This window comes from Oreochromis aureus, linkage group 10 (assembly GCF_013358895.1).
Source record: "Oreochromis aureus strain Israel breed Guangdong linkage group 10, ZZ_aureus, whole genome shotgun sequence".
In the NCBI taxonomy this organism is placed as follows: domain Eukaryota; kingdom Metazoa; phylum Chordata; class Actinopteri; order Cichliformes; family Cichlidae; genus Oreochromis; species Oreochromis aureus.
The window spans coordinates 22,174,369-22,189,659 of record NC_052951.1 but is presented as its reverse complement, the minus strand read 5'-3'; the positions used below and the strand labels follow the sequence as shown (position 1 = coordinate 22,189,659).

The 15,291-nt window shown below is 40.2% G+C and overlaps 1 protein-coding gene across 2 annotated transcripts in view; it reads right to left on the bottom strand.

Moving 5' to 3' along the window:
* Positions 1 to 1,311: 1,311 nt before the first annotated feature.
* The window catches only part of aff4 (AF4/FMR2 family, member 4), a 29,717-nt gene continuing 15,737 nt past the window's right edge, over positions 1,312 to 15,291 (bottom strand). For both annotated transcript variants that reach the window (XM_031725928.2, XM_031725927.2), the window contains exons 3-21: positions 14,472 to 15,257; positions 13,927 to 13,965; positions 13,688 to 13,774; positions 13,406 to 13,433; positions 13,243 to 13,306; positions 12,989 to 13,081; positions 12,244 to 12,388; positions 11,287 to 12,043; positions 11,021 to 11,172; positions 10,453 to 10,538; positions 9,874 to 10,108; positions 9,415 to 9,512; positions 8,934 to 8,997; positions 8,164 to 8,300; positions 7,708 to 7,779; positions 7,454 to 7,547; positions 7,264 to 7,307; positions 6,900 to 7,117; positions 1,312 to 5,092 (exon numbers count right to left, since the gene is read on the bottom strand). In XM_031725928.2, the coding sequence (XP_031581788.1) occupies positions 4,965 to 5,092; positions 6,900 to 7,117; positions 7,264 to 7,307; positions 7,454 to 7,547; positions 7,708 to 7,779; positions 8,164 to 8,300; positions 8,934 to 8,997; positions 9,415 to 9,512; positions 9,874 to 10,108; positions 10,453 to 10,538; positions 11,021 to 11,172; positions 11,287 to 12,043; positions 12,244 to 12,388; positions 12,989 to 13,081; positions 13,243 to 13,306; positions 13,406 to 13,433; positions 13,688 to 13,774; positions 13,927 to 13,965; positions 14,472 to 15,257 (3,327 nt within the window). In that variant the 3' untranslated portion in view covers positions 1,312 to 4,964. The remainder of the gene's footprint in view (positions 5,093 to 6,899; positions 7,118 to 7,263; positions 7,308 to 7,453; positions 7,548 to 7,707; positions 7,780 to 8,163; positions 8,301 to 8,933; positions 8,998 to 9,414; positions 9,513 to 9,873; positions 10,109 to 10,452; positions 10,539 to 11,020; positions 11,173 to 11,286; positions 12,044 to 12,243; positions 12,389 to 12,988; positions 13,082 to 13,242; positions 13,307 to 13,405; positions 13,434 to 13,687; positions 13,775 to 13,926; positions 13,966 to 14,471; positions 15,258 to 15,291) is intronic.

The following is a 15,291-nucleotide window of genomic DNA, read 5'->3' as shown; positions in this document are numbered from 1 at the left end:
GGCAGAGTGAGATTGTCAAGCATACCAGCACTGAGTCGAATCTCCTTGAGTTGTGCTAATTGACAAAGACTTATCCAGACTGATGGCAACATGTTGCCAATCTGCCTGCATTTGTAAATTACACAGGAGTTACTTCAAACTGCAAGTGTTTGCAGAAAGGTTTCCTCCTATCAAGAGAGATGAGTACTTTTACTTTTTAATGTATATTTTGACTCCAGGACCTAACTTGTGTATTTGTATTTATTTAGGGTGTTTTATCTTTTTCATTCTAGCAAAAGATTTGCCATTCTGACATTGAGTTTGGAAACAACAACAAACAATAATTGCAAGAGTTCATTATCCTTTATTACCACACACAAATTTTGTAGACTGTGTTTCTTGAGATTGCACGAGGAAGATTACTTCATTTCTAAATATGCAAAATGAAGTGTTTTAAGGGGGAAAATACTTCAGTCTAGATGGGTGTCAGTCCCATTTTAGTTTGAAGGGCCACATACAGTATCATTTGATCTCATGTAGCTCATGCCACTAAAAACCACTGCATAATTACGTTTCCAAAATGTTCCTTTCCTGTGTAAAGAAGCACACGGATATTCTAAAAACATTGCATTTAGTGAATCATCCAGACTTTTCACAAACAGACTGAGATGTCTGGAAAAAATAGAAGCAATTTCAACAATGGTCTCAGTTTTTCCACATTCAGTCAGCGTGTCATCACAGAGAAATGCGTCTGCAGGGCCCCTCGGCTTATAAATATTACTTCAGTGCGGGATAGCAAGGCCATGGGTATCATGGACATCAGCAAGAAGGCTGTTAAATTGACAGTAACTCAGACATTTGGCTTCGACTAAATTGACAGCTCTGATCACCACCTTTATGATGTGCTTGATTTTTTGCAACATGATGGGTTCCTGGTGAAAACGTCAAAAAGTCCACTAAAATAAGCCCTCATTCCCTGCAAAAATGGACCCTTTAGAGAAGGCAGTTCTGTTTTGTGACTGTTTTAACCGATATGCTCACTTCATTAAGTACACCTGTTCAACTGCTTGCTGACCTGGCAACAGCGTGTGGTCCAGGAGGACCTGCCAAGGTTCAAATGGAGCATCAGAAAAGGAAAGAAAGTTGATTTATTTTAGGGACTTTGAACAGAGCATGGTTGTTGATGCCAGATGAATTAAGAGTTCCGAAGGCAAAAATTAAAGAAGAATTTATAAATTGTTAAGACACAAAACACGTCAGTTGCTACAAACTACATCAAGTAGAAAATCTAAAGCTGATGGAAAAAGAAAGAAAAGAAACAGCACTCTATTAAACATATCCATATATATTTTATTCTCAATACGGCAAAATACAAAGAATATTCAGGACAGACTTTTATTAGTCACAATTAATACTCACTTCACAAGAATGCTTTTAAATTACATTACCTAAGTTTGAAGATCAAACTTCAATGAGTACCTTTAATCATATTGCATCCATCATATATAGTATCTCTATCATCAGTTCTCTTAAAACTAATCCAATTTAGATTATTGTACATAGTGTATGCTGCTGGTCTCGGCTCTGAGACAACTTCTAGAAAAAAAAAGGTGTTATACAACTTACTGTATAAACTGCTACAACTGGTTTTGATGTGTAGAGAAATACCTCTGTTTCAAAAGACATGTTGGACCAATTGTTCAAAAGGGACACATAGTAAATATACCTCTCTCTGAGGAAGAAACAGACATGGTTTTACAGAACAGACTGTACATGCCATTCATCCATCCCATGAGATCAACAATATACACTTCATGAAAAAGTACACAGCTCCATATCAAATACAGAGAAGACAAAATATTCGCACTTGGATCTAGAGACGTTAATGATTATGTGGCGACCGTGATACTGAGACAGTGAAGCAGAAGACAAAGAATACCAGCACAGTTAGAAAAAGGACTGAGAAAGCATTTGATATACAGAGTTATCAGACTAGGGGTGTAATCTGTAACCACTTGGAAGAAGGAAAAAAAAAAAAAAAAAAATCCCAAAAGGGAAAAAAAAATGTGCATAAAGTATCTCACAAGTATATTTACAGCATTTTTAAATTTAATAAAAATGTCAACCTGTAGTAGAAATTCACCCTTAAAGAAATGTTATATTTACAATTTATACATTTGTATTTAAATAGAAACATGCAAGTGTTAACATTTTCCTACTGAATGCAAAAAACCAAAAAAAAACTCATCTTACCCTGGATTCTTTCAAGTTAGAATTAATATTAATTACTAATTACAATGAAATCTCATCATGAACAACCCCGTTACATTTACACCTTCCTATTTCATAAAACGGTGCTCATTAAAAAGGCAAAATAGGAAAGAAACATTAAGCAAAAGGGGCAGAAAAATAAATAAGTATGAGTAGCAAATCGTTAAAAATTTTCTCTAATGCTAAATTTTTTATTTTTTTTTCATTTTAGGATTTATTTATTTTTTAATTCATTTCTTTTTTACATTTGACTACAAGATAGTGTAGGGAACACAAGGCGCTGACCTCTACTTACAAAGTGTACCAGTGTATGAAGACATTGACTGGGCTGGCAAAACCCACAGAGGAATTCCTATGAGAAAAGTGGCCTCCAGCTTTAAGTAGAAAATGGCTAAAGCCATCTGTGTTTGGTTATAAAATCAGATCTATACACACATCCGCGCGCACACGCGCACACGCACACACACACACACACACACACACACACACACACACACACACACACACAGCCAAGCTCGCATACTAAACCAGTACACAAAATTGCAATAGCTAAAGGCATTGGATTTGAGTTCAACAGGTTTCTCACTGAGGTGGGAAAAAGAAAGTGGGGGACAGAGGAATCCCAAACCTAAAAATATAATTATTTTTTTCCACAGAAACAGTTTTTTCTTTTTTTGTAAAAATCCTGCATAGATTAAAATAATACCTCCTATGACTTGCTTTTTTTTTTTTTTTTTTCAAGTGTAAGAGAAAATAACAGTATCCCTTCCTACAATAAAGGCCAGGGAGCCAGTAAAAGAAAGAAAATGACAAGAAAAAAAAGAAAGGGTCAAACCTGGGCCAAACAGCATTTTGTTTAGTCTTGACATGCAGGGGGAAAAATAAATTAAACAAGGCATTATAGATCTTTCTGGCACATTCTTGTCCAGCCAAAACAAAACGAATGCCATCTGGTCCAGGCTTTAGTATTTCCAGCATATTTTGGTAGAAGGTGAGCTTGAAACAACCAAAATGGACAGTTCATGTAAGTGAATTACTGTAAAATCCAAATGCCAACTTAAAAATCAACGCAATGTTAACATACTGAGCCAGCTACTATCTTGTAATACAAGTGCGATTACAGTTTGACAACTTTAAATAGGAACATATACAAATACTTGTTCTTATAACCTCTGTTGTAACCCTGCTTTATGCGTCTGACATGTTATACTTTTGCTTGGCTAGAAGGAAGTAAAAGAAACTGGTTGGTATATAAATAAAATCTATATTGGTTGTTATACTTTTTCTTGAAATATATAATCATAGATTTAAAACTCTGCTGTATAAATACAACACTGATCATCTGCATCGCTAATGAGTTCCATTCCCCAGACGACATATTTCCCTTCAAATAAATTAGCTTCTGTTCAGCCAAATTAGCGGCAACTCAGGCCCAGTTTTTATAAAATGTACTGTGACTGCATTGGATGTGGACATGATCTTCAATACTCTAAACACTCCCTGCTGTTCCCTAGAAAAATACACTCAAACACGGGGAAGAAAAAAAGAATAACACTGATTGGAAACGGCTCTTCCTCTAGGAAATTTTTGAATGAACAATGCTGCTACGAGTGGGAAATTGTGAAGCTTCAAAGAGGCGGAAAATCTTAACGTTTGCCATCATCAATCTTGTTGAGGTCTCCCGCTAGCGACCCCTGGAGGCCATGTGAAGCATTTAATTTGTTAGAAAGGGCAATCACATTTCATGATTCTGAAAAATGAAATGGCACTTTTTTGAGCCAAGTACACCGATCAACAGATGTCCTAAGGGATCATTAATAAATATGTGTGTGCCCCATGAAATCTGCTGTGCACAGTAGCCCTTCCTTCAGTCCTTAAATCTTCAGTGGGATTCTTCAAGGTTTAATTTGTGGTGGCCAACACCATCTTTGCAAATATAAAAACAAACAAACCCAAAAGCAAAAACAGTAAATGCTGCAAGAATAACTGCTGAAACAACTGTTAAGTGTTAAAAAAAAAAAAGAAGTAAAAACTGTGAAAAGAAAAGAAAAATAATTGAATCAGATATGACCGGTGACTATTTTCCTGTAGCTGACATACAAGGCACAGAAATGATAAAGAGAAACCTTCATTTTTAAAGCACCTTTGGTGTTCATGGGAGGTACTTTGGTGAAACAAAGACAAATAAAAAGTTCAAAGCCAAAGTAGCCTAAAAACCAAAGCAGAGTTTTAGTGTATTCATAATAAATAATTCACCCAGTGCTTCCATGCTGGAGAGATTAAAAACATGGCCTTCGAAGATTTCCTAAGAATGCCGATATATGTGTGAAGCCAGGCGATAAGCTCTTCTGACTCCTGCTGCAGTTTGGATGCTTCTCCCTGTGTGGTGCCGTCGAAGGTGAGAGATGCTCTAAATTGCTCAGTGTTGGTTTTTTGTCTTTTTTTTTTTTGTCTTTTTTTTTTGGCAAGCTGGTGTAGGAAATGGACACAGTGTTGGAGATATGTCTGAGAAGTTCATCACACGTGTGTAAATGGAGGACCAGAGGAGGGTTGTGTTTGTGTGTCTGTCTTCTTTGAGGGCATGCGTGCCTGCGTTTGTGTGTGTGTGTGTGTGTGTGTGTGTGTGTGTGTCTGTCTCTGAGCAGATGTTACTGAACACAAAAAGGCTGAGGTGTGGGTGTGTGGAAAAGCAGCTTGCAGGGAGTGAGTCCTCGCTAGGGACTAACTTTTGCGTCCAAGCGCAGCCAGTGGAGGCCCTGCCGAGTGTAACGCACCAGTTCTGTCATGCTGCTGGTGTTGAAAATCAGAGGTCCCATAACTTTGTCCAACTCTGTGAAGAAGTCTGGAAAAGAAGGAGAAAGAAAGCAAGTGAAAGACTGGTTAATAAAATGACAGAAGACGGTTAAATTAGGTCCTATTACCAACCAGCCCACACAGAGTTAAGTGCATTCAAGGGTTTCAATGTACACTGGTTGTAGAGACAAAAAACATTTTCACAATTTGTCACATTTCTCAACATGTGTGACAGGAAAAACCAGCCAAAGGACACAGACAGAGTCCCAGCTGCACACAAAAACAGCCAAGCAATGAGGCAATGAGAACAGCCCGACGTTTCAATGTTTCCAGTGTTTGTTATCTTCACTCTCCGCAAATGTCTCAATGCTAAGTCCAAAAAAAAAAAAGAAAAAAGAAAAAAAAAACTCATTTATTGAAGATTTAATCTCAGGCATAAACTGCAAGAAAAAAGACAAAACACTATTTGACCTCAAATCCTCGTCCAGCAAACTTCTCAACTATGAGGGGAAAACCCCAAACTCAGCGCAAATACACAAAGACACACACATGCCTGGGGGTGAAAACTGGCCAGACAGCCAGGGAAAATTGTGCACTTTGTGATGCTGCTGACTTTTCCATCTTTAGATTGTGGCGATAATGCTGTGTGGGCTGCGGTCGATCGAGGGTTTCTTGTAAACGCAGTAGAGTTTTCAATCAGAAGTTCAGTCAATCACAAACATGCTTCGAGCTATGAAATTTGCATTATTACTAAATTGCAATGATTCAAATTCAAAAAACAGTTTGACATCTGTAAGTAAAAAAATGAAAATAACAGATTTTATTTATAGGTAGATAAATAAAATCCGTTTTTGCACATTAATCTAGAACACAGATGTTAGATTTGGGCCAGATACAGCCCACTTTGATCTTAAGTGGGTCAGAACAGGGAAACTCCCCTTTCCATCATTGTAAAGAACTTTAACTACACATTTACTCTGTTATCTTAATATTTAGTTCATTCATTTCTAAGTTGCTTAGATAGCACCAATTCACAACAATCACCCATATTATATTAAAATATGTACTATAAAGTAATATAAGAAAAAGAAGTGCAATCTGAAGAAATGTTGCTCTAGTAAATGACACATCTGTTGGCACAACATAAGAGTTCTGGTAGCTCGTTGCCCAGACTCCTGTATATTTATAAAATATATAAAAGCTCTAAAATAGAGATGAGAGGAAAGAAACGTTGAAAAAGAGGCATGCTAAGATCGTCTGATAGCAAATTAGTCCTATTTGAAGCTGTTTTTAAACTTGGAAAGAGCCAAAAAAACAAAAACAAAAAACAAACTAACAGTACATTAACCATTTAAAAAACACAAAACTATCTGCTTTTTTACTTTAAATAAATAAATAACAGGAAAACAGACAGAACAAACTCATTGCCTTTATGGTAAACAGATCTCAAGGCCTACTCTGTGACGGGAAAAACATTTCATTACCAAAACATTTCTGCAACCAAGGCAAATAAAACCTTCAAATGAGTCATAAAATGCAGCTGGGGAAAAAAAAAAAGGTCAACAAAAAATGGTCTGCATACTCGATCAGCCAACCTGCTGCCGATTTGTAAAGATCCATACTCAAATCTCTTTACATAGTATGTTCAAATACTGCTGGCAAACATCTATGAAAAACCTTACGCTGCTGCTGAACTATTAAAGATGTAGAAAATAGCAGCTCAGGATATATAGCTCTAAATCCCATCTGTGTTTGCTTTTAAACATACATTTTCAATAACCAATGACAAGCAAGTCCAGAACAAAGATCATATGTCTCTTCCTTTTAATTAATAAGTAAATCCTTGTGTCGTATACCTTTTTGCTCTTTAGATAGTTGCTCAGCCTGGTCCCAGACCTCGGTGGCGTACAGGAAGTTGGAGGTGACCTGGACATAACTGGCAGCCATCTGGTGGATCCGCTGAGGTATGGTCACAGACGAGCTAGTGCTGCTGGCACTGCTGACTGCTGAGTAGCCACCCGCTGTGCCCGGTGAAAGTTTGGGAGATACTGGAGAGGGCATACCTGCCGTCTTACTGCATCAGGAAACAGAAATAAGCAGATATGGCAATGAGTTTCCTGGCACTGTGAGGGAGAACCTGGGAGTCAGTTGACAGAACAGCAAACAAGAACCTCTCCTTTACTTTATGCATCAAAGGATGTAACCGAGGATGTGACTTACTTTCCCATTCCAGGAGAGGGAGCTTGGGTGTTGCTCAAAGAGTTCTGGCAAATGAAATAAGAAGAACATTATGTACACACAGAGAAAGCATGTTACATATTCACAGAGAAAAACTTCTTTCATGGAATTTTACTGCACGTCTTTGGTTTTGAAGGTCTGCCAAGGAAATAAAGTTAATAATAAAAAGTACCTTTAGGTGTTCGGTGAGTGTTTTAGAGTATTTTAGAGCGCTGTCTTTCCTCAACTTGAACAACCGCAGGTAGAGAAGAGACTGGCATCGCAGGCTGGAAGCAAAAAAAGGATAAATATTGATCTATACTAAAGAAAGAAGCAACAATCATTTGAAATTTGTGGAAAGTTTAAGTTACACGGCCAGGTAACGAGTACTTGGAGTTGACAGCTGAAGACAAGAGTCCACCACCTGATGTTGTTCAGTGTACTCACCACAGCACGGCTAGCCTCTTATCTGCTGGAGTAGCATCTGGGGCCATGTAGCTTTTTAACTTCATAGTGTATCTGGATGCAGAGATAATCAAGAGCTCAAGTTTTTAGGAGAAAAGGATTGAAGCAAATTAAGCACTTCCTTAAATATTGTACTTTTTAAAGGAGCACTCCATCCACAAGTATCAAAATCCACTTGTTTGTCAAAAGCCTGGTGCTCACATTACCCACAATGCAAATCAACCATTAGTGTGGTGTGTTATGCAACGTGTGCCTTCTGCAGCCCTGAGGTGCTTGGCCTTTGAAACAGAGCTACAGGTTTTTGCCACAACGAGTTGTTTTTTTTGTTTTGTTTTTTTAAACAACTACGTCCTCATATGTAGTGGTTCTCACCAGTGGAGGTCTCCTTTAAAGTGTAATTCTGCTGACAGTGATAAACACAGCTATGGCTGCCCTTACTTGATAAGCTCCACCGTTTCAGCATACATGGGGAAAGGAGACTTGGCCTCTTGAGCGCTCTTCTCCAGCGCGTTACCACATTCAATGAAAGACACCACGGCATCCAGATAGAAAACCGCCTTGTCAAAACGGTCAAACTGTAAAGGAAGTTAAATAAATAAATAAATAAATAAATAAAGAGGACACATAGTGATCAAATACTACACGCTCTTTTGAGACTGGGAGGACAAACTACATTCACATGATGATAATTTGACATGGTTTTAGCCAGTAACATTAGATAAGTGACACGGTTAGAATGTGACCTGGTTGGGATTGCACAAACTGATCATATCACTGAAGTAATATTATGCTGATGTAGCTTATGATCCTGATTTTGTGTTTAGAGAGAAAAGAAGAAAACAGCAACTAAATAATTAAATTTTGAGTAAGAATAAGATAATCCAACAGAGATGGCTATTTTATAACGCAAGTGTACATAACAGATACCAAACGTGAAGCTAAACAGATCCACCTGCTCATCTACAGTAACTGCGTAATAAAAGCATTTTTATTATTATTTTTAAGGAAATCACGCAGAGCTCAAACTAAAAGCAGCTTTGAAAACTGAGTAAAATTTCACAGTCACTGTGAAATCACTTTCAGCATAAAAGGAAACATCTTAAAAGTGTAAACTGTGTTATTATATGTAACATAAAGCTCCATAGAAAATGTCATTTGATGTTTCAAAGTCCTCTCAATTACACCAGTCATTGGGGTCTTGCTCTTACCAGGGCATCTGCATTGTGTTTAAGTTTCTTGGCCTCCTGTAAGTAGTGATCTGCTGAATGGACCCTGAAAAAGAATAATGAGCAGGTTTAGCAAATCTAATCATTTAAGTGTTCTTGACACTGTGGCGTGCTTTTTTATATCCACTAAACATAGAAACTTTGAAGGAATGTCATAAAAACATTCTCTTAACTCCTGAAACAGCTCTTATCTCATTAAATCAAAATGTGAAGTGAAAAGGTATGAAAATAAGAAGCAAGACTATGTTGTTGCGTTACCACGGCATTAAAAAGGCAGCGATTCCCAGCAGAGAGCCTTTTAAAATGGAAATTAACATAACTTTTCTGGCATGCAGGCACATCTATTCATGACCTCCCCAACCTCCTGCAGCTTTATGCATCAAAGGCAACTCTAGATCCCCACAGCAGTTCTTTCTCTGTGCCCCGCTGAGGGGTTATCCACAGTGGAAAGAGCTCCTCTTACCTGTCCTCAAACACCAGCTTGGATCTCTGAGACTTGGAGCCGTCTGTGGAGAGCGGGGGCACAGCCAGCTGGTTATCGCAACCCTTTGAGGATTTCTCCTGCAGAGAAGTATGGGGAAAATAACATTTTAGGGGAAAAGAAGCTGGTTTTTTTAAACAGACTTGCAGAACAGGAGAGACTCACAACAAGTTAGAGGTTGGTTTTATACAAATGTAAAACAATCCCACCAAAAATCTGTGATTATGTGATAGTTGTAGATACACACTACAAGCTATGACCTTGGCTACTCCCTTTCTACCCTCAACAACAACTTCCTCCCCACTCCATGCATGCTCTGGTATTTAAATTGCTCAGGGAAAAACACTGCACAACTGGCAAGATGAAAGTCTGCCCTGAAACTTTGCACTATCTGCAACATTTGATAGGTATCAGAGATAACAAAGGCTACTCATTTCCTACCTTGCCGTCACGTGTGCTGCGCCCTTTTTCCTCTCCTTTTCTATGTTTGGAGGTGGAGCTGCCCTTGGTGCTGTGACTCCCTTCTTTTCCACTTCCTGTCCCGCTGGACAATGACGTGGAGGACTGGCTGACCGTCCTCTTTCGACTGGGATGCTCTGCCTTAATTGTCCGCTGAAGACCGGACATGGAAGGAGAGGGGACTGGCTCCTCTTTCTTTTCCGAAGACCTTTTAGAACTAAGTGGGATTCAAATCAGTATTTCATTATGCACGCATGCTTGTATCAAATGAGGCTGTCTACTCAACATAAAACATTAACACTAAAAAGTTAAATATTAACACTTCATGTAATTATGAACAAAGAACAATACAGATATTGAGCATAATGGTTAACAGATACAGCTTGAAGGGACTCAGATGTAATTAAGCTTTTATGATGCTCATTAGAATTCACTGGGTTTATTTTGTTTTTTGTGTGATTATCAGAAAAGGCAAAATTAACTACTACTGTCACATTAGGCTCCTGGCTTACAGAGGGTTTACTGGTAATGCTATTCAGGACAAAAGCTAAGATTACTCACTCTTTACTGCTGCTTTTATGATGGGATGTAGATTTATCCTCTAGCTTGATCCGCTTGGTCTCTGGCTTTGTGCCTTCCTCATCATTCTAAAGAAAGATGAGAGAGAAAAATAAAAAGCAGGGTGCATTAAAGAAAAAGTCAGATTTAATAATCGGTTACACACCTCCAATTATTATCGGAAGACGCCAACTCATTGCAGGTATAGCTCAACTATGCCAGCTCACTGTTATCCTAAATGACTGTTACATCCCAAAATATCCAGTCGCACAGATTTTAATTCTCCATCTTTGGTAGTTTTGTGGCTATGATTAAAGTAAAATGCACAGTCATCTAACAGCGCTAAATCCAGGTCTGGATCTCAACCAGAATGTAGTCAATTGTTCTTTGGCTCAAATGCACTTTCTTGCTTTAATGGAAATCTGGCTGTGTGCTATTCCAAGAGATGCTATACTGGGGGGGGGACCTTAATAAGTGAAAGGGATACTCAATAACAAGCTTTTCTATTTTACTCTGCTTTCAAGTAGAAATGGAATGTATTTCTTACAAAAAGCACTGAAATTTGCTCTACCTTGTGTTTCCTCTTGGCCTTGCTCGAGCTTTTCTCAGAGCTCTGTTTGCTGAAGTCTTTGCTGTCCCTGTCGAGAGAGTCTTCCCTCTCCACTTTTATCTCTGCAGGTTCCTTGTAGGGCCGCCCTGGGATTCTGGACAGCAAGCTGAGATCTATGGGAAACAGGAAGGAAAAGGGTAGGGTATGGCTTAATTTGGTTCAGTGCCCACTACACCTTGACATATTCTCTGGACTTTTTACAAGACTTGCAAGCAGTTTCGACTAACCTATCTTGACTAATAAAACTTGCTGCTGAGGCTGTCTCGCAGGGTAGCGGTCCTCGGGGTCACTGAGAGGAGACAACAGCCCCCTCTCTTCCCCAGGCGAAAAAACGCACACGGGTGTCCTGATACTCTCTGTGTACTTGGGTGTCTGGGATGAGGACGGGATGCTGTCGTTTCCTTCAGAGTCTGATGATGAAAAGTCTGTGTCAACAAATTCACGAGATTTCTGAGAAGTCTTGGTTGCTGCCTTGGGCTTGCGCTGGGCTGCAGTGCTGGAGGGAGTAGTTAGAGTGGGCCTCGGCGAGGATTTGGGTTCTTTTTTAATGCTTGGTTTGCGTGAACCCTTCGTAGCAGCTTTGGGCTGATGAGGAGGTATCTCTGGAGCCGGCTCACTCTCCACTCTCAGACCTCCCTTCGGTTCCTCTACCACAGGAGGCTTCTCTGATTTTTTAGGCTGCTTTTTACCCACTCGAATACGTGGATTTGTGCCACCCTCGCTCTGTGCGGGTGACTTTTGCCGGCCACGACCACCTTCTGCACCTTTCTGGGCTGCCCGCAGGTCCCTGCTTGGGGTGGGTGCTGCTGAATCTTTTGACCCCCCTCCTTGGCTACTATAGCTGCGCCCTGAGCTGTTATCTCGGCCATCTTTCTTGAATTTGGGTGGGACGCTATTGTTGTCCACTGGAGATGAGGGTGAGAACTGCTTGGCTTTCTTGAACCAGTTGTCCAACTGCCACTTGTTTGCCATGGGTTTTTCAGGCTGAAGGGGCACAGAGGGGAGCACAGAATTAGGAAACAGGCACATTGAATGAACTCCTAACAAAATCTAAGAGTCTAGAAGAAAGTACCATATAAATATTTAATCCAAAAATAGAAGTGGACAGTGTGAAAACTAGTTCAGACAATCTGCTCAACCAAGCGGTATTACAGCTCTGTATAAAGTTACTGAAAAATTATTACTTCAGGGGAGGCGGGCCGTGGTTGCTCGTTGGCTTCGCTGTCTGTCGTGCTGCTTTCGCTCTCGCTGTCAGAGCCCGAGCTGCTCTCTGAGCCGCTGTGGCTGCTGGAGTCGTCCCTTGATTGGTCAGCTGCTTCGCTGTTATTGCTGTTCAAGAGGAGAGCATTAAACATTGTCATTGTGGTATATGAGCAAACATCTAAACCTCCACATAAAGATTGTAAGTGATCAATAATGGTATTTTACGGTCGAGTCACTAAAAACCTGTGTATGTTGAGATTGTTCGTTACCGCAGCAAAAATCTGAATACTTATGTATGTATTTTTCAGGGTTTAGAAACAGTCAGCATAAGGAGATTAATGCAACCTGTGTAGTAGCTGCTCAAGAGTCCTTGGGTTGTTCATGGGTTTCAATGCTTTAACTGTCAAGCCACAAGGTGTGCATAAAAACCCCAAGATTTGCATTCTCTGTCTTTCCCCACACACTAAAGAAAGCAGCTTTGTTTTATATCCAGTTTTAAAAATGTATATATACTTTGCATCCAGCAGTACAGCAAAAATATGGTTTTAAATTTCAGGCATGAGTATGCCATCAAGGTGTAGTTAACACATAAAGACAAGACACAAAATGGCAGAAAAAGAAAGCTACTCGAGCTGTAAAGTTTCTCTTTCAAGATCGGGAAAAATTCAAGGTTAAAACAGTCTCAACATAGCACTCAGATTAAAAAATTTGTTTTCTACAGTTTACCTTGCTGATGTGTTCCTTGAGGCATTCTTGGCAGAGTCCTGTTCTCCATCACTGTCCTCACTGCTGCTTAGCCTTAGGTCTTCCTCCAACCTACTGAGATACGGGAATCATTTGTTATTCTTCATATGTCACCACAGTCATTTGGAGTTACTGTGATTACTTTTAGCTTCTTAACTCAAATATTTACTGTTCAACTATTCCACTCACTACTGACAAGAAAAGAGAAAAAGAAGGTTCAAAGATGAAGCACTTACGTGGGCTGGTCATCACAAGCTTTGGCTTGGTGGCTACTGGAGCTCTTTGATGAACTGCCTCGCTCTAAAGCACACACACAAAAAGATTTATATGTATTGACTGAAAGCCTAAAACATATGCATTTAACTTTACTTCATTATTTTATGTGTGTGTGATACTCACTGTGCCCACTTGGAAAAGGGTGAGTATCCTGAAATTAAAAAAAAAAATTAAAGGAGGTGTTAACTTATTTTCATGAATCTCTGTGTTATGATATGACTTTGCATTCATGAGAGAGATGCCATGATACATACAATGCAAGCAGTAAGTAATAAGTTGACTTATCACATTAAGTAACTTTCCAAAAAACCCTCCTTTGCATGTCTTATGCAAGGTTTGATTCATACAAATGGAAATAGTTCATCACAACGCAATCACATTAATCAAACAGTCACTGCTGCTGACCTTGGTGGGGAATGGAAACTTGGAGGGCTCTGTTTTACAGGGAGTGTGGATGGCTGTCAAAGGAGGGGGCCACGACTGAGTCATTTCCTGAATTTAAAAAAAGAGAGAGAGAAAAGAGAGAAAACACAGAAGAAGAAAAAAAACATTAAAATTAGCTTTAAGGTGTGAGTAATCTTGATGGTTCATTCAATTATTTAAAGCAGATGGCTTTTCTATGAAAATGAGAGTTGTGTCTGTACCTTAAGAATTTCGTCGACACAGTTGGCATCACCGGATCCCTAAAGACAGAAACAGCATGCTTATGAGACGTATAAACAACATGATCTCAGTACAGCATGTGTGAGGTGGCTTCCATTTTGAGCGCTATTAGTCATCCTATAGGCATTTTGTGAGAACTAGGAGTTCATTCAGACCATGTGTAACAAGCTGAGAGGTCATTTAATGTAATCATTACATCATTAAATCAAACACATGCCACTGCTCTGACATAGTAAGCTATAAATTCTACACAAGCCGTTGGTAGGTCGTTTCTAATGTCCAATCAGGGTTACGCCAGAGGGACACCTCTTGTTTTGAGTCAAGGCAGAAATATTCTTACAATGTATTTCTGTGGGTCTAAGAGAAAACGAAGGAGTGATTACAGCATGCAATGTTCAAAAAGGGATCTGCCTTAAGGGAGACTTCAAAAAGCTGCTCTTGAGGTGATATACAAACAAAGAGCGCATTCTTTGAATAGTCAACATACCAGGTTCAACACAGCATGAGATTGAGACTCGGGTCTTACCTCTACAGGTTGGGAAGGGATCTTAAGTTTGGTAAGTGAGGCTTTGCCGTTGGACTTCATCTCTCCCACGGTGCTGCTGTGCGACTGTCCAGTGTAGCTTTCCGCTTGCGAACTCTTAGGTTCTGCTGTTTCCTGGCCATCCATAGGCCGCACGTAGGCTGTTGGTTTTTGCAGCATTGTGCTGGGCTTGGACATGAGAGATGGGGGAAAGGCCTGACTTGAGTGCTGTCCACTGGGGAAGGACGTGTGAACCCGTGAAGGTGAGTCCCAGTTGGCCTCTCTGTCTCGCGGTGACTTTGAGCGGTAGCGGTCCTTGTTGTGATGCTGCTCGGCAGACAAAGAGCTCCGCGAGTGACTGCTGGAGGAACTTAGAGAGCCCTTTGCCGGACTTGACGTGTGTGACTTCGAGTGATCGGACCCTCCGCTGTGTTTACTTGACTTCTTTTCCCGCACCTCTCCTCTCTGGCTACTGTTGCTGCTGCCGCTACCGCCTCCGTTGCTCCTCTGGGTGCTGTGCCCGCCCTGGAGTCCTGAGCGTTTCTGAGACTGGGATGAAGATCCGCCCGCTGCGGGGCCAACAGGGGTCCACTTACTGCTCTGGCTGCTGCCGCCACACCGCTGGTCCCCACCAAACAAAGGTGGACCCGACTTCTCCTCAGAGGAAGACGAGCTGTTGGATGGTTTACTATTAAGTTTCGGAAGGGTGTCACCAATTGGCTCTTTCATTTCGTCGTAGTTGCCCAGCATGCTCTGAATACGGCTGGACAGTTTATCTTCCTTGCTCACCTGCAGAGTGAAGCAGAGAGACAAACAAACAAAA